The sequence below is a fragment of the Corvus cornix genome, chromosome 28 (genome assembly GCF_000738735.6).
Source record: "Corvus cornix cornix isolate S_Up_H32 chromosome 28, ASM73873v5, whole genome shotgun sequence".
Lineage (NCBI taxonomy): Eukaryota > Metazoa > Chordata > Aves > Passeriformes > Corvidae > Corvus > Corvus cornix.
The window spans coordinates 979,968-999,436 of record NC_046356.1 but is presented as its reverse complement, the minus strand read 5'-3'; the positions used below and the strand labels follow the sequence as shown (position 1 = coordinate 999,436).

The 19,469-nt window shown below is 60.0% G+C and overlaps 1 protein-coding gene across 1 annotated transcript; it reads left to right on the top strand.

Moving 5' to 3' along the window:
* Positions 1 to 7,002: 7,002 nt before the first annotated feature.
* MEX3D (mex-3 RNA binding family member D) lies at positions 7,003 to 18,889 on the top strand. Its single transcript, XM_039565960.1, is given in 4 exon segments — positions 7,003 to 7,112; positions 7,114 to 7,287; positions 7,333 to 7,487; positions 17,476 to 18,889. Coding segments are annotated over 4 exon segments (1,668 nt in total). The 5' UTR covers positions 7,003 to 7,026; the 3' UTR covers positions 18,729 to 18,889.
* The last annotated feature ends 580 nt before the right edge of the window (positions 18,890 to 19,469 follow it).

Below are 19,469 nucleotides of genomic sequence, written 5' to 3'. Positions count from 1 at the left end.
CTGGGCACCCTGGGCCAGGGCCTGCCCACCCTCACAACCAAGAATTCCTTCCCAGTATCCCTTCTAAATACTCTGGGATATGAATGAAGCAGGACGCCTGGAAGGACTCCTGAGTCATGTGCTTTTGTCTTGCTTTAAGGAGGGACCATTCTGTCTGGACTGATACTCCTGGTCCTTGGAAAGAGCGTGGGATAATGTGTTTAAAGGGGGAGGAGGCAGGAGAATGTTTAATGAAGAAAAAGTAGTATTTTTGGTAATAACTCTCCAGTCAGGAAATCCTAGTTAATTGGGATTATGTCCATGAGAACAATCTCCAAGAGTCCAGATGCCCATGCAAATACTTGGATAATACCACTTCTTCCCTATCACATAAAATGCATATTCCTAGCTGTTGTCACTTGGAACAGGAATTTCTGCATCCCCTGGAGCTGCTCCAGACTTTGGGGTCGGTTGAGGTTCCCGGTGTTGCCTATTTTACCTCCCTGCTTTAATGAAACACAGACACGGGAAGGTGGTGTCCTAATTCTGCAGCACAGAAAATAATGTCCTCTATGGGCTGTAGTGAGCTAAAAACTTGGATTTGTTCTCAGATTAGCAGGGATCAACTTGAATTAATGAGGAAAAACCTTTCTCCCCCTCCTCCCCAGGCTGATCCCGTGAGTAGCTGGAGTGTAGGAGAGAACAGCACAGAACAGTGTGTGCTACATGGTATTTACAGTGACAGAACATTTGGGAGGGTGGGGAGAGAAAAACGTTTTGAACTCCAGAATGACCCACCAAATGCACTTGGAATTGTCAGGGCATTGCTTAGCAATCCCATTTACTATTGCTAATTTCTTACCAATACCCGTAATTGCTGCTGACTAACTAACAACACTAACTACTAGTAAGGAATAATACTGACCTCCAATGGGAAAGCTTTTGGTCAATTCATTAAATAAATCTCTGAGTGGGTTTTTCTTACCTCGCAGAGTCACAAATGGCAGTAGTTGGAGACTGCACGGATTTGGGCAATGAGTGACCTGAAGTGGTTTGGCTTCAGTGGCAAAATTCAGAAAAGCTTCACTGTAGGAATCGGGTTTCATTTGCTTATACAAATGAATAGAATCCCAGAATGGTTTGGGTTGGGAGGGACCTCAAAGCCCATCCAGGGCCACCCCTGCCATGGGCAGGGACACCTCCCACTGCCCCAGGCTGCTCCAAGCCCCAATGTCCAGCCTGGCCTTGGGCACTGCCAGGGATCCAGGGGCAGCCCCAGCTGCTCTGGGCACCCTGGGCCAGGGCCTGCCCACCCTCCCAGGGAACAATTCCTGCCCAAGATCCCATCCAGCCTGCCCTCTGGCACTGGGAAGCCATTCCCTGGCTCCTGGCCCTCCATGCCTTGTCCCCAGTCCCTCTGCAGCTCTCCTGGAGCCCCTTTAGGCCCTGCAAGGGGCTCGGAGCTCTCCCTGGAGCCTTCTCCTCTCCAGGTGAGCACCCGCAGCTCTCCCAGCCTGGCTCCAGAGCAGAGGGGCTCCAGCCCTTGGGGCATCTCCGTGGCCGCCTCTGGAGTGGCTCCAGCAGCCCCAGGCCCTCCTGATGTTGGGGGCTCAGAGCTGGACACAGTGCTCCAGGTGGGGCAGAATCCCCCAAGCTTGAGCTTTTGGAAAAAGGTGAATCCTAAAAAGTTCCTGCATGTTTTTGTTTGCAAGATGAGTGCGGTTCCATGTCCTGGATTAGCCTCCTGGGCACATTTGGTGGGGTTTAGTGATCTGAAGGGCTGTAAAACCTGAAAGTGTGGTGTACCAGCTTTTATTATTTCATGCTTTTGTCTGATCTGCAATTAATTCTTAGCTTTCCATCAAGTTGGCTTCTCCACAACTCCAAAGTCATTACCTGACAGCTCAATTCTTCATTCATCTAATGCATGAAAAAGAGCCCTTTGCTAATGGCTTCCCCCAAGGTGCCTCTTTCATGTCCTGCTGTAGGGAGGGAATCTCTGAAGGTGCTGTGATGGGGATGCCAAGAGGAACAGAGGAAAGGCTGCTCGGCCTGAGGGATCACAGTGGGCCAGGCTTTGGTGACCTCAGTTGGAGCTTGTGCCTCTACTGCAGCTGTGGCACATCACGGTGACATTGAGCCTCATCACCTTGAGCTGTCCCCATATGCTGTTCCCTCAGTCAGCGACTTTGTGGGATGATTGATCTCAGGCTGAGGTCATCTTTCAAGTTCCAGATCTTGTCAATCCGTCTGGCTCCACCCACATGCAGTGATTCAGCTCCTGATGTGCTGAAATATTCCCTTAAGCCTTCCCACACAGAGTAAGGGCTTTTTTGTGGTTCTGCTCGGAGCTGCAGCACCTCTTCTGTGCTGTGCTCCAAGCCTGTGCTTTCTGCATGGTATTTGCATGGCTTGGAGAGCTGCAGAAAGTAGAGATTGACCTCCTAAAGAGGAGGAGAGCAGCTACAATCGTTCTTTAAAAGTATTTTTCCCTCTACACTTTGGATGTAATTTTATAGAATTTGGCTAATGTGCCGTGATTTAGGCAAATGTTAAAATACAGAGAGCAGCCCTGGGGAGAAGGACTTGGGGGTGTTGGTGGGTGAGAGGCTCAACCTGCCCCGGCCATGGGCACTGACCCCAGAAACCCCCCCTGTGCTGGGCTGAGCCCCAGCGTGGGCAGCAGGGGAGGGGGGATTCTGCCCCTCTGCCCCGCTCAGCTGAGACCCCACCTGCAGAGCTGCCCCAGCCCTGGGGAACAACATCAGGAGCACGGGGAGCTGCTGGAGCCACTCCAGAGGAGGCCACGGAGATGCCCCAAGGGCTGGAGCCCCTCTGCTCTGGAGCCAGGCTGGGAGAGCTGGGGGTGCTCACCTGGAGAGGAGAAGGCTCCAGGGAGAGCTCCGAGCCCCTTGCAGGGCCTAAAGGGGCTCCAGGAGAGCTGCAGAGGGACTGGGGACAAGGCACAGAGGGCCAGGACCCAGGGAATGGCTTCCCAGTGCCAGAGGGCAGGGCTGGATGGGATCTTGGGCAGGAATTGTTCCCTGGGAGGGTGGGCAGGCCCTGGCCCAGGGTGCCCAGAGCAGCTGGGGCTGCCCCTGGATCCCTGGCAGTGGCCAAGGCCAGGCTGGACACTGGGGCTTGGAGCAGCCTGGGACAGTGGGAGGTGTCCCTGCCCATGGCAGGGGTGGCACTGGATGGGCTTTACCATCCCTTCCAACCCCAATCAGTCTGGGATAATTCTATGTGAACTGTGGGGGTTTTTGGTGGGTGAGCAGGAGGGTTACCCTGTCTGTGTGCACTAATCCCATCTTTAGGGGTTGATCTACAAAGGTTGGTCTCTATTGCAGAACAAATATTCCAGCTTGGATCTTGCCACTTCTGCCACTGCACACTTGACCTGGAATCAGCAGCAATTGCAGAGTTGTTCCTGGGGGAGTTGGGCTCACGGATCTGTGGTGGCACTGATGCTCTGCTGAACCTCTGCTGCTGTTTCTCCATGTAGGAGACACCTGAATGAGCTGTGACACCTGTTGTGCTTTAGTTCTGTAATTCCCTGTCTGTACATGGAATTGTGTTGTTCTTTTTGGGGACATCTTCTGTAGATTACAGAATCCCAGACTGGTTTGGGTTGGAAAGGACCTTAAAGCCCATCCCATTCCACCCCCTGCCATGGGCAGGGGCACCTTCCACTAGCCCAGGTTGCTCCAAGCCCCGTCCAGCCTGGCCTTGGACACTGCCAGGGATGGGGCAGCCATGGCTTTAATGGTCAGACATAAATGATTACAGGCAGTATAAACAGCTGGGAATGCTGGGACATGGGGAAAGCACCTGGACAGATGGGCTTGGAAGCAGCAAGCAAGTGCCTTCTCTGGGTTTAGCAAAGTTGGTTCTTCTGCATGGTCATGTTTTGATAATGAAATAGAGTTGTGCTGAACAACTTCCCTGGTTTGTAGACTCATTTCCTCTGTTAATGAGAGACACAAGTCTCTTTAAGAACTGCTAATTGCTCAGGTTAAAAAAACCCCAAAGGCCACTTGGTGTCATGCCTGGAATTAAGACTCTCAGAAGAAAGTGTGAGCTAGTTCTGCTGAAAATGGAACAGATCAGAGGCACAACATCTACAAACCAGGTTTGCCAAAGTGCTTAAAATAACAACTGGCAGTTTCCCTGGGTGTTGTTGGACTTGACGTAGAAATTTCCCAAAAGGACTGAGAAAGCACAGAGAGACAAAAATGGCAGTGTTGGGAGTGCAGCTCCCGAGGGGACTTGGAAAGCCCACATAAATCACACATCAGAGCTGGTGATGTGGTGGCCTGCGGTGGCCAGGAGTGTGTTTAGTGTTGGAGCTGCAGCAAGGACATCCCTAAGGAGCCGTTCAGGCACAAGTGCACTCCTCTTGTATTGCTCGAGGTTGCCAGAGCTGGTGTCAGGCATGCCTGAGTTTCCTCCATTATCTGGAAACAGAAGGAGCTTAGAGAGGAGGGGTTGTACTCTTCTGTCTCAAGTTATGGAAACCCCACTATTTTGTTTCAACTTACTATGTTAAATATTCTGGGAAGTGGAGGGGCAAAGGGGGGGATGTCTCAAGATCAGACCTGGATTTCCTGTGTCTTTCCCTGGAAGAGAAGCTTCTCTCCTCAGTGGGTGCAAACCCTCATGCCAAAATTGGCTGGAGCTGTGTCAGGGCTGGGCATGGATGTCAGGGAAAGGTTCTTCCCCCCGAGGCTGCTGGGCACTGCCCAGGCTCCCCAGGGAATGGGCCCGGCCCCGAGGCTGCCAGAGCTGCAGGAGCGTTTGGACAGCGCTCTCAGGGATGCCCAGGCTGGGGTTGTTGGGGTGTCTGTGCAGGGCCAGGGGCTGCACTGGATCATCCCTGAGGGTCCCTTCCAAGCTGGGATATTCAAGGATTCCATGCAATAATCCTGGAGCCTGGCAGCTCTCTGAACAGCTCATGGCATGGAGAAGGCAGGTCTGTAGTGGGAGGATTCCCAGAGCTGAGCTGATGCTGTTGGATGTGTGTAAGCACAGGAACTGGGATGGATATGGACACATCTCTGTGAAATTGAGCTGTTTGGGGAGAAAACAGAAGTTGCTCCAGCTTTCTCTGCAGCAACCAGACAGAAGGAAAGGGCTGGTGGGAGTTCACAGCTGAGTCCTCTGGAGAGAAAGCAGGAGGAGAGGAAGAAGAGGCAAATCAGGAGGAGAAGCAGCTTGTTAACTGTTTTCATTAAACTTTTTAGCAGCTGGAAGACGCTGGGTTTAGTTGTCAGGTGAAAAGGAGGGGAAAGAATTAAGGAGACAGTTCCTGGTGGCTGTTGCCTTGCTGGAAAGATCCCACAGAAGTTTCAGGTTTCTTTTTCAAAGTATCAGAATGTGAAAGTCTCTGTCCGTAGAAGAGTCACCAGCTGAAGGGCAAAGCTTGGAAGCACAGGGCCAGCCCATGTGCCTTGTTTTGGGGCCATGGAGCAGCAGGAGTTAACGTTTCCTGGGATCTGAAATGGGAACAGAGTGGGTGGATTGAAGGGGGGGTTTCTAGCCCAGACACTGATGGTTCTTGCAATTAAAAACAATCCCAAGACAAATGGTTGAATTAATCCCAAAGACAGTGATTGGGAAAGACAATTATGTGTAAATGGAGAAAATTAAACTTGAGTGTAGAGCTGTGGAATGGGAATGTCTGGGCAGGTGCGTGAGCTGGGAATTGCTCTGTGTTTTTCTAGGGAAGGAGTGCAAGTCCTGGCTGTGGAAGGGCCCTGTAAAGCCGTGGCCCAGCTGAGACAAAGGGTTTGGAGGCAGCAGCTTGGCAGTGAGCCGTGGGGGGGACATCCATGGCAGCAGGGCCCTGCTGTGGTGGTGTGATGTGGAAGGGGAGTGGGAGCCCTGGTCTCGGCGCATCCAGGCTGCCGAGGTGTTTGTGGCTCTGTCAGGCACAACCAGGTGACGCTGCTGCTGCTGAGCGTGAACGGCAAAACGGGGCTGGAACCGGACGGTGCCTTCCACCCCAAAGTGCTCCGGGACTCTGTGCAATAACCCTGTGAAACAGAAGCGCAACATCCAAGGGGAAATGGTGGGGGAAAAGACGGCGATTTTATGTTTTCTTAAGTTTAGTAACTCGGGGAGAAGGAGGAATCCAGCGGTCGCGGAGCGGGGCTGTGCCACAGCTCTGTCCCCGAGTGCGCAGAAGGGGCGGAGGGAGCGGCTGCCCGGTACCGGGGGGCGCTGCCGCTGCTGCGGCGCTGGCGGCTCCGCTCCCTGCGGGGCCGAGCGGTACCCACTGACCTGCTCGGTCCTTTCTGCCGAGGGGCGGTGGCACTGCCGGGCTGTCCCCTCCGAGCCGGTTGCCTCCCGCCTCCCTCGGTTTCGGCGGCGTTTTCCAGGCAGCTCAGCCCCGGCTCCGCGATGGGAGCAGTCGTGTCTGAGCTGCGGATGGGGGGAGGGTGACGGTGCCGTGCGCCGGAGATGCTCGTGGCCCCCGGGGATGCTCGAACCCCTCGGGATGTTCGATAGCCCCCCCTCGGTGGTCGGGGTCCCCTTCGGATGCTCAGAACCTCTCGATGCTCACAACCATCTGCGATGCCGGAGTGCCTCTGGGATGCTCAGTACCCCCTGCAATTTTAGGAAACCCTTCCGGGGATGCTCGGAACCCTCCGGGAGGTTCGCAGCTCCCCGGGGGGTGCTCAGAACGCCGCTCCGATGCTCGGACCCCTCCCATCCCCCTGCGATACTCAGGGCCCCCTTACCCCACACTCGGACCCCCCCCGGGATGCTCAGACCCCCCCAAACGCTCGGAGCCCCCGGGCTGGGGCGGGCCGGGGGTCGCGGCTCCGCGGGGAGGGCGGGGCCCCAAGGGCGTGGCCCGGTGGGCGGGGGCTTCGGCGGGGAGGGGCCGGCCCTGTGGGCGGGGCCGTGGCGCGCATGCGCGCGGCGGGCGCGGCCCGGCCCATCGCCGGGCGGGGCGGGGGGCGCAGGGAGGCGGCGGCGGCGGCCCCGGGCAGCGGCACCGCCCCGGCCCCGGCCCGCTGCGCTCCGCGCCCGCTCCGCGCCATGCCCGGCTCCATGTACCAGCCCGAGCCCGGGCAGCCGGCCCGCGGCCCGCCGCGCTGCCTCACCCTGCTCAGCCCGCCGCCGCCCGCCGGGCAGGGACCCGCCGCCGGAGCCCGAGCCCGGCCGGGAGCGGGAGGGGCCGCCGGCGCAGGGCGAAGCCGCCGCGCTCAGGTTCGCCCTGGACCAGCTCTCGCTGCTGGGGCTGGAGGGCGCGGAGGAGCCGGCGGGGGGCGCGGGGCCGGGCGGCCTAAGGGAGCGGGAGCGCGGCGGCGGCGGCGGCGGCGGCTCCCCGGTGCCGGCCCCCGCCCCGGCCGCGGGCGCCTTCGGCAGCCTGGCCCCGCCGCTGGGGCCGCCCGCGCTGCTGCCCGAGCCGCCGGCGAGCAGGAAGAAGAGCGTGAACATGACCGAGTGCGTGCCCGTGCCCAGCTCCGAGCACGTCGCCGAGATCGTGGGGCGGCAAGGTAACGCGGCGTGGGGACCCGGCGGGACACGGCGACCCCCCTTTCCCTCGCGCCGGACCCCGCGATTCGGGGCAATTTCGGCGCTTTGTCTCCGTGCGGAGGCGGAAACTTAACGGCGGCAGATCCCACGGCCCCGAAAGTCGGCCGCGGGTCCCGGGAGCTGCGCTCCGTGCTAGTCCCACCGAACTGCCTGGAAATAGCAATTAAACTCCATCGGCCCGGGTGGGATCACGCCGGGTGCCCACGGAGAGTTCCCGGGAGCCACGCGAGTCCATGGGAGCTGCCAGGGCACGGAGCGAGGCGAGAGCTTTGGTTTCATTGTAGTTGTGCCTCTGCCCCCTCCCCTCCAGCTCCCTATCTCAGACCCGGCGTGTAAACGGTGCCCCTTATCTCAGACTTCGTTTACAAATCCTACTGATAAATCCGATATAAATGGTCATTAACGCGCTCGTTTGTAGGTGGCCGGAGCTCCGCAGGCGGCCGAGGAGCCCCTCGCACCCAGCTGTCACAAAAGGACGCCCCAGCCCTCGCCGGGTGGGTGTGCCTGGAGTGGGCTTTGTCTCCAGGACATACCAAATAAACCAAACTTTCACCTTAAAAAATCAAAAAGAAAAGACCCCAGGGCGGAGGAATTAAGGAAAAGGAAAGGAGCTGCTGCCCGCAGGGATCCCGGCAGGAATCCCCTCGCAGGGAGCGTGACCTCCGGGGTGTTTTGCCCTTGTGGGGTCTGGCACCCCAGCCGTGCCCTCGCCCCGCGGCTCCCACCCCTCCCTGTCCGGGGGGCTGCGAGCCGGGGGTCGGGGGGCTTTTTTTCCAGGGGGGAAGCGGGGAACTGGGCAGCCTCATTGTTCTCTTTGTTAGCCAGAGCCATGCTGTGATGAGCGCGGTGACATCATGCTCGGCGCTTCCCATTGGCCTGCGCCGCCTCCCAGCCGGCCCCGCTTCCCGGCCTCCCAACTTTCCGAGCACCCCTCTCCGGTCCCACCGCCCCGGCCGGGGGTCCCCCCGGGCTGCCGGACCCCGCCGGGCCGGGCGGGCGGCGGGGCAGAGCCGGAGGAGCGGAGCGTGGCACCGCGCCCTGCTCCCGAGGATTCTCCTCCTCTTCCTCCCGGGCTGGATGGAGACCTGGATTTGGTGGCCTCGCCGCCGGGCTCTGCGGAGCCACGGGCTCCGGCAGCGTGAAACCGAACCTGTGCCGGGGGCTGGGCTCTGCTGAGAAGCCCTGGTTCTGCCAGGGGAGGAGGCCGGGGGAATGGCTGCGTTGGCCCGGGAGCTGCCGGTCGGTGCCTTTCCCTGGGCGTTTCGGTGTGGTGAGACCCCGGTGCTGCACCTCCCGCGCCCCGAGGAGTTGGGTGCACAGCCAGGTACCTGCCCAAGCACCTTGGCGGAGTTTGGCTGCTCGCTGAGCTCCACGGGCTCGTGAAACTTTTGCAAAAATTATTACACCAGCTTGAGGAGGGGTGCTTGGGGGGCACCGTGTGGGGTTGGAGGTGACCTGGGGCCGGCTGTGAGCTGGAGCTCCGTGCTGCAGCCCCAGCCCGTGGGCAGGAACAGCCCTCTCCAGGGGTTTCCTCTTGTGTGTCCTGCCCCTCTCCTGGTCTTGGCCTGCTGGGATGCAGCGTGGTGGCCTTGCACTGGATTTTTGGTGAGGAGGGGCACTCAGCACCCTCGATCACACGGTGGGGTGGGATGGTTGGGCAGCACGGGGCTGGCAGCAGTGTGTTTGTGCTCCAGCTGCTCTCCAGTGCCACTGGCCGCTGGATTACACCAAGGATGCTCAGGTGTAGCCTGAGCAGGGGCAATACCAAGGTTGTTCCCCAGGGCTCACACCCAGCAGAGCCCTTCTCACTCACCCTGTGCTGCCTCCCGGGTCCTTCTGGTTCCCAGATCCCCCCTGCGAGTCTCCCTCAGTTTTGGCAGCCCCGTGGCAGCGGGGGTCTGGCTGTAGAGCTGAGCCTTGTGGTGTTTGGCTGGACCATCATCATCGTGGTGACCAAATGTGCCCTGCTGGTGACACTGCAGGGCTGGGTTGGGTCACCCAGACCATGTCCCTGTCGCTCTTGTCTTTCCCTCACTGCCCGGCCTGGCCGTGACCCAGGGAGCAGAAGTTTGTGGTGCCGCCATGCCTGGAACACAGGAGGGGATGAAGATGTGCACCTCAAGTGCCCTGGAAGGGGCTGGAGGTGGGGCAAGGCTCAGGATCTCTCCCCACACACCGTGTGCTGAGGAGCGGCTCCTGGGGCACTTTGGGACCCGCCCTGCTTTGCCCAGACCCAGCTGCTGTGGCAAGTGGGGACCAGGGAGGTCCTGGCAGCCAGGACCAGCACACAGATGTCCTGTCCTATGCAGGCTGAGGTGGGACACAGGCAGCTGGACACAACTTCTCCTACTTCTCCTTTTCTTCAGTTTCTCTCCTCCAGATCCCCTAATTTCACCCTTTCACAAAGAGCAGCAGCAGCCCATCAGGTAAATCTTTGTTCTCTAAAGCAAATTGGTATTTTCTTGCCTGAGCTGGAGGAGTGTTTGTCATGACCCCATGTCCAGATTGGCATTGGTGACACCACAGAGCAGCATCTGCCCACTGGCATCCGTGGCTCCTCTTGCAGCCGGGATCTGTGGCTCCTCTCCCACACGGCTGCGTGGCCCGGCGGGATTCCCTGGCCGTGCCTTCGCCTGCAAGCCCAGTCATGACTCCTGCCGTGGGAGGGACCATCTCCAAAAGGTGCTGTGGGCACCGATTGCAGCGGCGTGGGCTCCTCTTGCCATCCAGCAGCGAGAGCCATGGGGATAACGGGAATCAGCAGAAGCAGGGGGCAGGTGTTGGAGCTGCCCTGGCTCTGGCACGTGGGCGCTGTGCTGGTGTGGATTCCTGCTGTCCCAGCAGCGTCTGCTCTGCCCTCCCACACCAGGTGCCTCCCATGGGATGGAGCCACAGCTCCTCTCCCCATCTGTGACACTCAGGGACTGTCACAGCTCTACAAAAGGAAAGTTGCTGTTTATAGAAGATGCTGGGATGCTCGAAGGGGAGATCCTGGGAAGGATGGCACATGGCACTTCTCGCTGCTAGAGGATGGCTGGCATTCCAGTGCTGGGAGGATGCACAGGGTGACCGTGGGCCTCTCTGGGCCAGCCTGGGCACCTGTAACCTTGCCATGGATCACAGGGGTGCAAGGAGTCCTCTCATTTCAGAGCCCTGGGTTGCTGCTCTGTTGTCTCCTGCCCACGGTGCCACGTCCTTGGAGGCACCTGGCACATCCTCCTGGCTGCCTCCTCCCAGCTGGGTTGTAGCAGAGCTGGGAACTCCTGAGCTTGGTCACACAGATGGGTCTGGTTGCTGCAGGATCTGCCTGTACGTCTGAGAGCTGGCACTGGCTGCACACTGTGTCCCGAGGAGAAGAGCCCAGCCTCCCTGCCCCGCTCTTCCCAGTGTCTGGAGAAGAAGCCAAAGTGTGCTGTGCTGGCTTCCCGCAGCAGGGTGAGGGATGAGCTCGTTCGTGTGTGCAGAGCTGGGAGGGAGCGCTCAGCACGAGGGAGAGGAGCTGTGATGGAGGTGCAGCATTTTCTCCTCCACGCCTGGCCCCAGTCCGGGCCCATCTTGTGCCATTTCCCGGTAGCAAAGAGGACCGGGAGCTCCAGAACTCTGGGTCAGAGGCCAGGAGATGCTGCAGAGCTGGGGAAGACGAAGAGCCATGGCTAGAGCACTCCAGGGGTGAGGCACCAGCGGGTTCCCAAGTCTGGGACAGAACCATCCTCCTGCGTGGTGCCACCAGAGGCTCCTCCAGAAAAGCTCTGCTGGTGCTTTTTGGGTTTTACCAGCTCAGAGCTGGGCACTGCCAGCACAGACCTCCTCGGGCAAGCAGAGATGTGGTCTGGGCAAGGGGATGAGCTGGCTCTGTCCTTGTGTGCAGGAGGCACCTGATGTGGGAGCAGAGGCTGCCTGGGCCGTGCCAGGATCAGGGCGTGGATGAGCTGCGCAGGATTCGTCACCTCCAGCGTGGTTTTTGGAGCACAGAGGATCTTCCCAGCCCTCTCTCCCAGTGTTGTGCTGGTTTTCAAGGGCTCTTGCAGTGGTCTCAGCCCTGATCTGTCTGGGGCTTCTCGCAGAGGGCCAAGTTTTCTTTGGTGATGCCAAGTGAGGATGTTCAGGGAGAGCAGCTGCCTTTTCTGGGGTGCTGCCTCCATCACCACATTACCCGGGGAGAACCCCCTGGGATTCTGTTCCTTGTCAGAAGCTGCCAATGTCCCATCCCAGGCCAGGTGGGATGGGTGCAGGCAGGGCAGTTTTGCAGAGTGGAGTGTCACGGGAGCCATGTGGGATGGGGAGAGGGTGAAAGAGGAGGGTGTGCAGTTGGGACAGAAGGTTTGGGAGGAGTGTCCTGCTCACCCCCCATCGGGGCTGTCCCTGCAGGCAGAGCTGCGTGTGGTGGCACGAGGGGGCTGTGATTTGGGGGGTGGGGTGAGACCTCTGGAACGCAGGGATTTGCTGGCAGCTGAGCGTGGATGAGTTTGTGCCCACAGGGACTCAGAGCTCCACCAGAGAGCTGTAACACAGCAGCTGAGCCGCTCTCGGGCTCTGGTGTTCAAAAGGGCTGTTGGGGCTGAAGCATCCCTGGGTCTGTCCCCTCCATCCTGCCCCTGGTTTTGGGGTGTTTTTATTTGGATCATTAAAGCTGCTGTGGTGGGGACTTGCAGCAAAGTCAGGCACTTTGTTCTGCTCTGTTGCCTTTGGTGCTGTGCAGCAGCCCTTGGCTGGGGGAATGTGTGGGTGCCACCTGGTGCTGCTGGGCTGAGGTCTGGCACTGCCTGGGCTGGGGGCTCGGCGGCACTGCCAGGCAGCTCCAGGTCCTTTCCACAGCCCCCTCCAGCCTGACCCTGATCCTGCAGCAGCTTCACAGGGATGTGGCCGTCCAGGATGGTGTCACAGCATGCTGGGGTGGAGGTTTGCAGGGACTCATCTGAAATGGCTTGTACTGGTCTGGGTCATTCTGAGCACAGGAAAGATGTGGAGCTGCTGGAGCCACTCCAGAGGAGGCCACGGAGATGCCCCAAGGGCTGGAGCCCCTCTGCTCTGGAGCCAGGCTGGGAGAGCTGGGGGTGCTCACCTGGAGAGGAGAAGGCTCCAGGGAGAGCTCCGAGCCCCTTGCAGGGCCTAAAGGGGCTCCAGGAGAGCTGCAGAGGGACTGGGGACAAGGCATGGAGGGCCAGGACCCAGGGAATGGCTTCCCAGTGCCAGAGGGCAGGGCTGGATGGGATCTTGGGCAGGAATTGTTCCCTGGGAGGGTGGGCAGGCCCTGGCACAGGGTGCCCAGAGCAGCTGGGGCTGCCCCTGGATCCCTGGCAGTGCCCAAGGCCAGGCTGGACATTGGGGCTTGGAGTATCCTGGGACAGTGGGAGGTGTCCCTGCCCATGGCAGGGGTGGCACAAGATCAACACTAAGGTCCCTTCCAAACCAAACCATTCCATGACTCCCCCAGTTGCAGTTGCTGGTTAAACCACCAGTTTGCACTTCAAGTTCCTGTGTCTCTTGGGGGCTCAGCCACGAGGTGCCATCCCCCCTCCCGAGCACGGGCAGGGGCAGCCCTGGCTCAGCCGCCTCGGGGGGTGCAGGTGTGCTGGGGGACAGCAGTGTCCTGCTGTGAGGTTGTGTCTGCCACCAGTTCCCGGTGTCCCGGAGCCACTGCTCACTGTGCCGGGCGGGGTTCAACACTCCCTGGATCCCAGCCTGGGGAGGCTGCTCATCCTGCCCCTCCTGCCCCTCCTGCCCCTCCTGCCCACTCCAGGCTTTGGGACCTTTGCCCGGGAGTCCCTGTGGCCAAGGGGTGTCTCAGGAGGAGTTCAGGCCTGGGGACAGGGCAGGACAGATTGGTGCCCTGCTGTGTCCCGGTGCTGGAGGCTCCTCGCAGGCAGAGTTCCTGGTGCTGGTGCCAGCACATGGCCTCAGGCTGTGGCTTCCCTGGCCACTGCCTCCCTTCCCAGTGTTTCCTGGTGTGGTTCTGGGACAGGCAGGGGGTGACCCCACATCCCCATCCTCCCAGATCTGCCATCCTCTTCTCCTACCCCTCCCCTGGGAAAACCAGCTCCCACCCCGGCTGTGTTTGGTGCCATCCATGGCCCTGGCATCATCCAGCAGCCACGGGTTGGGGGCATTTTTCCTGCACTGCTGGTTTGAGGAGGGTGGAACTGGCCAAGCCAGGCACCCTTTGATTTTTATCCAAGGTTTCTGCCTTTGTCCCTGTGAAGAGCTCATGGGAGCAGCCAGACAAACTCTTCCTCTCTGTGGTGCTGCCGTGGCATCATTTGGGTGCTGCTGGTGTGAGGGAGTGGGGTGAGGAAGAGCCTCACTGGGCCATGTCCCCCGTGGGATGTGGCTCCTGAGCAGCTCCTGTGTGCAGCTCCTGGAGCTGCCAGTGCCTTTGCATCCTGAAATTGCCACTTGATAAGGGTTGGGATGGATGTCAGGGAAAGGTTCTTCCCCCCGAGGCTGCTGGGCACTGCCCAGGCTCCCCAGGGAATGGGCCTGGCCCCGAGGCTGCCAGAGCTGCAGGAGCGTTTGGACAGCGCTCTCAGGGATGCCCAGGCTGGGGTTGTTGGGGTGTCTGGGCAGGGCCAGGGGCTGCACTGATGATCCCTGAGGGTCCCTTCTAACTCAGGATATTCCAGGATTCTCTGATGCTGCAAAGGATGAATTTGGGACCTTGGGCATGAGGCTGGTGCCCATGGGAGGCACCAGCAGAGCCTCTTCCCACTGCCCTTGGCTTGTCCTGGTTTGCCAGGCGCTGGAGCACGGGCAGATCTTACAGCAGGTACCAGGATAAATCTGGGAGGGGAATTTGGGAGGTGCAGGTGCCTCTCCCAGGACAGCCCTGAAGGAGCTGGCACCTGATAATGGCTTCAGTAAATGTCACATTTGATGGTTCTGCCCTGCCCCAGTCCCTGGGCTGTTGCTTTACCATGTGCCCCAGCCATAAATCCACCTGCCAGGGGTCAGTGGTGCTGAAGAGCCTGGCTGTGGCAGCCAGGGCAGCTCCTGCTGCTCACTGACTGAAGTTTTTCACTTCTGGTCATCCACGAGGTGTAAGCACAGCACAGCTCCTGTTCTCCCTCTGCTCTCCGGGTGCTGCTGCAGAGCCTGGATTGATTTACCTGCTTGGGACAGAGCTGGCTCAACTTCTTGTGCCATTCCAGCCCTGGCTGAGTCACAGAATCCCAGAATGGTTTGGGTTGCAGGGGGTATTAAAGCTAATCCAGTCCCACCCCTGCCATGGGCAGGGACACCTTCCACTGTCCCAGGCAGCTCCAAAGCCCCAGCCTGGCCTTGGGCACTGCCAGGGATCCAGGGGCAGCCACAGCTGCTCTGGGCACCCTGTTTCACTGTGACTCTGGCTGGTTCCAGGCACCTACCAAGGCTGCTCCATCACTGCCCTCCACAAGTGGTCAGGGGAGAGAAAATACAGCAAAGGGTTCATGGGTTGAGATGAGGGCAGGGAGAGATCCCTCACCCAATGTTGTCAGGGGCAAAACAGACTCAACTTGGAGATACTAATTGAATTTATTATTAACAAAATCAGAGCAAGACCGTGAGAAGTAAAATAAATCTTAAAAATACCTTCCCCTTACCCCTCCCTCCTTCCTGGGCTCTCCCTCTTCCCTCCAGCAGCACAGGGAGATGGGAATGGGGATCACAGTCAGTTCATCCCACGTTGTTCCTGCTGCTGGAGCCCTTCCCCTGCCCCAGTGTGGGGTCCCTCCCACGGGACCCAGTTCTCCACACACTGTCCCAGCCTGGGTCCCAGTGTCACAAGTCCTTCCAGCAAACCTGCTGCAGCGTGGGCTCCTCTCTCCATGGGTCTGCAGCTCCCTGCCAGGACCCTGCTCCAGCTCAGGCTTCCCTCAGGGTCACAGCCTTCATTGGGCATGCCCCTGCTCCAGTGTGGGCTCCTCCTGGGGCTGCAGGTGCCTCTCTGCACCCCTGTGGACTTCCACAGCCTTCACCATGGTTTTCCCTGCAGGGAATCTCAGCTCGGGCGCCTGGAGCAGCTCCTGCCCCTCCTCCTGCCCTGCCCTGGCTGTCTGCAGAGCTGCTCCTCTCACATGTTCTAACCCTGCTCTTCTCTAGACCCAAGGACAGCTGCACAACACCTTTTTTCCTTCTTAAATCCCTGATCCTGAGGCGTCTCTACCGTCTCTGCTGGGCTGGGCCTTGGCCAGTGCCGGCTCCATCCCGCAGCCGGCTGGAATTGGCTCTGCCAGACGTGGGGGAAGCTTCTGGCAGCTGCTCACAGAAGCCACCCCTGTAACCTCCCTGCTACCGACACCTGGCTACAGAAACCCAATATCCCCACCCTCCCAGGGAACAATTCCTGCCCAAGATCCCATCCAGCCCTGCCCTCTGGCACTGGGAAGCCATTCCCTGGCTCCTGGCCCTCCATGCCTTGTCCCCAGTCCCTCTGCAGCTCTCCTGGAGCCCCTTTAGGCCCTGCAAGGGGCTCGGAGCTCTCCCTGGAGCCTTCTCCTCTCCAGGTGAGCACCCGCAGCTCTCCCAGCCTGGCTCCAGAGGGGCTCCAGCCCTTGGGGCATCTCCGTGGCCTCCTCTGGAGTGGCTCCAGCAGCTCCACATCTTTCATGTGCTGAGGCCCTTCAGCCTTCTAGGCCGCTCCTTCCCCAGCCTCACAGCTGGAAGAGCAGCCCTGCCCTTCCTCAGGGAGCGTCTGGGAAGAGGAGGAGGAGGGGAAGGAGTGCCCTGAGCCGTTCACAGAGGAGCCAACCAGGCACTGGCAGCTGCTTGGCTGTGCCCGGAGGAGTCGAGCTGTTTATCCACAGGGATCTGCAGCAGCATTTGCCAGGGACAGGGACAGGCTCAGGGCTCCGAGCGAGCACCCTCCATCCCTGCTGGCCCCCAGCTTTGTGTTGGATGCCCTGCAAAGCTCAGGGGTGGGAGGGGACAGGCGGGGGTCACTCCCTGCTGTGTGCCAGTGGCCGGTGAGCTCCGGTCGCATTGTGCCTGGTTCGCAGGGACTTAATGAAGAGTGGATGCAATTAGGGCTGGGGGTGCAGGGAGTGGGGCTGGGCTGGCAGCCACAGACTGCTCCTCAGTGGAGCCGAGCAAAGTGACCCTGGAGGAGACTTGGGGCCTTTTGCAGCCCCGGAGGAGAGCGGGAGCCTTCGTCTGGATGATGCTGCCAGGACCTGCAGCCGGAGCCCGGCAGGGCCGTGCCCGGGGCCGTGCCTGGGGCTGTACGGGGCGAAGGCAGAGCTGGCAGCACCATCCTGCAATCCCACATCCGGCCATGCTCTGCCTGCTGAATCACGTTCCTCCTGCGGGGGAAGCAGGACTTTGCAGAACAGGGAGAGCAGGAGCCCCGGGAGCACCCCTGTCCTGGGAGCACCCCTGTCCTGGGAGCACCCCTGCCCCAGGAGCACCCCTGCCTCAGCCCAGGCACTGGGGATCCCTCCCTGGGGACAAGGAGGGGAGGGGGTGGGTGGCTGTGCCCCCTGCCTGTGCATTCCAGGGCTGTTGCTCAGGTTCAGCTGCTGGCTCAGGGGTGTCAGTGCACCTGCAGGATACAAGCAGCCTTTTCCTTCCTTTCCATCTTGACGTCTTTTTTTCCTTGTACCTCCTTGAACACCTCTGGAGTGAATCCAGCTTCTCACCCACTCAGTGGCCCCTCTGGCTGCCTGCCCTGGCACCTCTGCCCATGCCTGTCCCAGCCCTCTGGCTGCATCCTGCTGATCCTCAACCCCTGAGAGTCAGAGCAGTGCCAGGAGCCAGGAGAAGCCAGGGCAGCCCCCCAGCACGGAGCCATGAGCCCCATCTGCCTCAGAGGCAGGAGGGACTCCTCTCTCCAAGGGTGTCCATGCTGCAGGTGCAGAGCCAAAGGGGCCTGCTGGTTCCTGCTGGTCCTTTGTGTCCCCATCCTGGGTGAGCAGAGGGTCACTGTGAGATCTCAGCGTTGATGTGTCATTTTCCCCCCTTCTCGTTGCCCTGCAGGCTGCAAAATCAAAGCCCTGCGTGCCAAGACCAACACGTACATCAAGACCCCAGTCAGGGGCGAGGAGCCCGTGTTCATCGTCACCGGGAGGAAGGAGGACGTGGAGATGGCCAAGCGGGAGATCCTGTCAGCCGCCGAGCACTTCTCCATGATCCGGGCCACGCGCAACAAGGTCAACGGGCTGACAGGGGCCCTGCAGGGGCCCCCCAACCTGCCGGGCCAGACCACCATCCAGGTGAGGGTCCCCTACCGCGTGGTGGGGCTGGTGGTGGGGCCCAAGGGCGCCACCATCAAGCGCATCCAGCAGCAGACGCACACCTACATCGTGACGCCCAGCCGGGACAAGGAGCCCGTGTTCGAGGTGACGGGGATGCCCGAGAACGTGGACCGGGCGCGCGAGGAGATCGAGGCGCACATCACCATGCGGACAGGCTCCTTCATCGACGTCAACGCCGACAACGACTTCCACTCCAACGGCACCGACGTCTGCCTCGACCTGCAGGGCAGCGCGGCCGCCCCGTGGGCCAAGGCCCCCCACCCTGCCCAGCGCCCCTCGGCCACGCTGCGCAACGACAGCCTCAGCTCCCTGGGCAGCGGCTCCACCGAGTCCTTCTACAGCGGGCGCGTGGCGGCCGCCAGCCCCACCAGCCCCTACAGCACCTTCAGCGAGCCCCCGGCCCCGCTGGGCTCCGACGAGTGCGACTTCGGCTTCGACTTCTTGGCCCTCGACCTCACCACGCCCACCACCACCATCTGGTCGCCCTTCGAGCGCTCGGGCAACCCCCTGCAAGCCTTCAGCAGCTGCTCCTCCATCAACAGCTCGCAGAGACGCAACAGCGGCCCGGCCACGCCGCGCCACTCGCCCACCCTGCCCGAGAGCGGGGCGGCGGGGCTGGAGCACCCCTCGGCGCGGCGCATCCCCAGCGACCCCGCCGGCGCCCTGGCCTGGCTGCCCGCCCAGGGCTCACTCTCCTCCTTCTCCAACAGCACCGGCTACTCCTCCTCCTCCTCGCTGCCCGGCAGCATCTCGGCCGCCTCGGGCTCGCCCACCGACTCCAGCAGCTCGGATGGGCACCGCAAGAGCTCCCGGGAGTGCATGGTGTGCCTGGAGAGCGAGGTGATGGCCGCGCTGGTGCCCTGCGGTCACAACCTGTTCTGCATGGAGTGTGCCCTGCGCATCTGCGGCCGGGCGCAGCCGCAGTGCCCCGCGTGCCACGTGCCCGCCACCCAAGCCATCCACATCTTCTCCTAGCCCGGGGGCTCGCCCGGCGGCCCCCCCCTCCTCCACCCCAACACCACGGCGTTTTAAGGACTTCAAACTGTTTAAATCGAGCTTTTTATTTAATACCAGATCCGATGGGCGCACGGGGCGGGGAGGGGGGAGAGGTGGCAGCGAGGAGCTGGAGAGGCGCAGAGGGCACGGCGGGGGCGGGGGGAGGCCGAATCCGGGGGGTCGGGAGGGTGGGGGCGAAGGGGCCGAAGAAGAAGACGAGGATGAGGATGAGGAAAGAGGGGCGTGAATTCTGCAAGGAGGAAACTCCGATGTTTACAGAATAGCTTTAACTCTTCACCTGGCTGTGGGGCTGGGGAGGGAGCCCGGCTGTTCTCCACCAGTCCTTCCCAAATACCAGTATTCTTGTTTGCAAACTGAAATAACCAGAAAGAAAAGGTCCGGTTGCACTTTTTATTTTAGGACACGCAAGGGTTGTCTTTTATTTTTTTAAAATCATTCTATTATTATTGTAATAATTTTTTTTTTTGTGGTTCTTTTTGTATGTAGTTATTTTTTTGGATGATTCTCAGTGGTTCTATAAATATATATATTTTTTTTTTTTTTTTGTAATGCAGGTCTATCTTGTATTTTGCCAATGTGAAAACTGCCCAAAAATGTGTGATGTGAGGTCAGGAGGACAAGATGGAGGGGGCACAGTTAACACACCACGTCACAAAAACCAGACAGATTTCTATCTCCATTTTATTTTGTGGTTGGTTT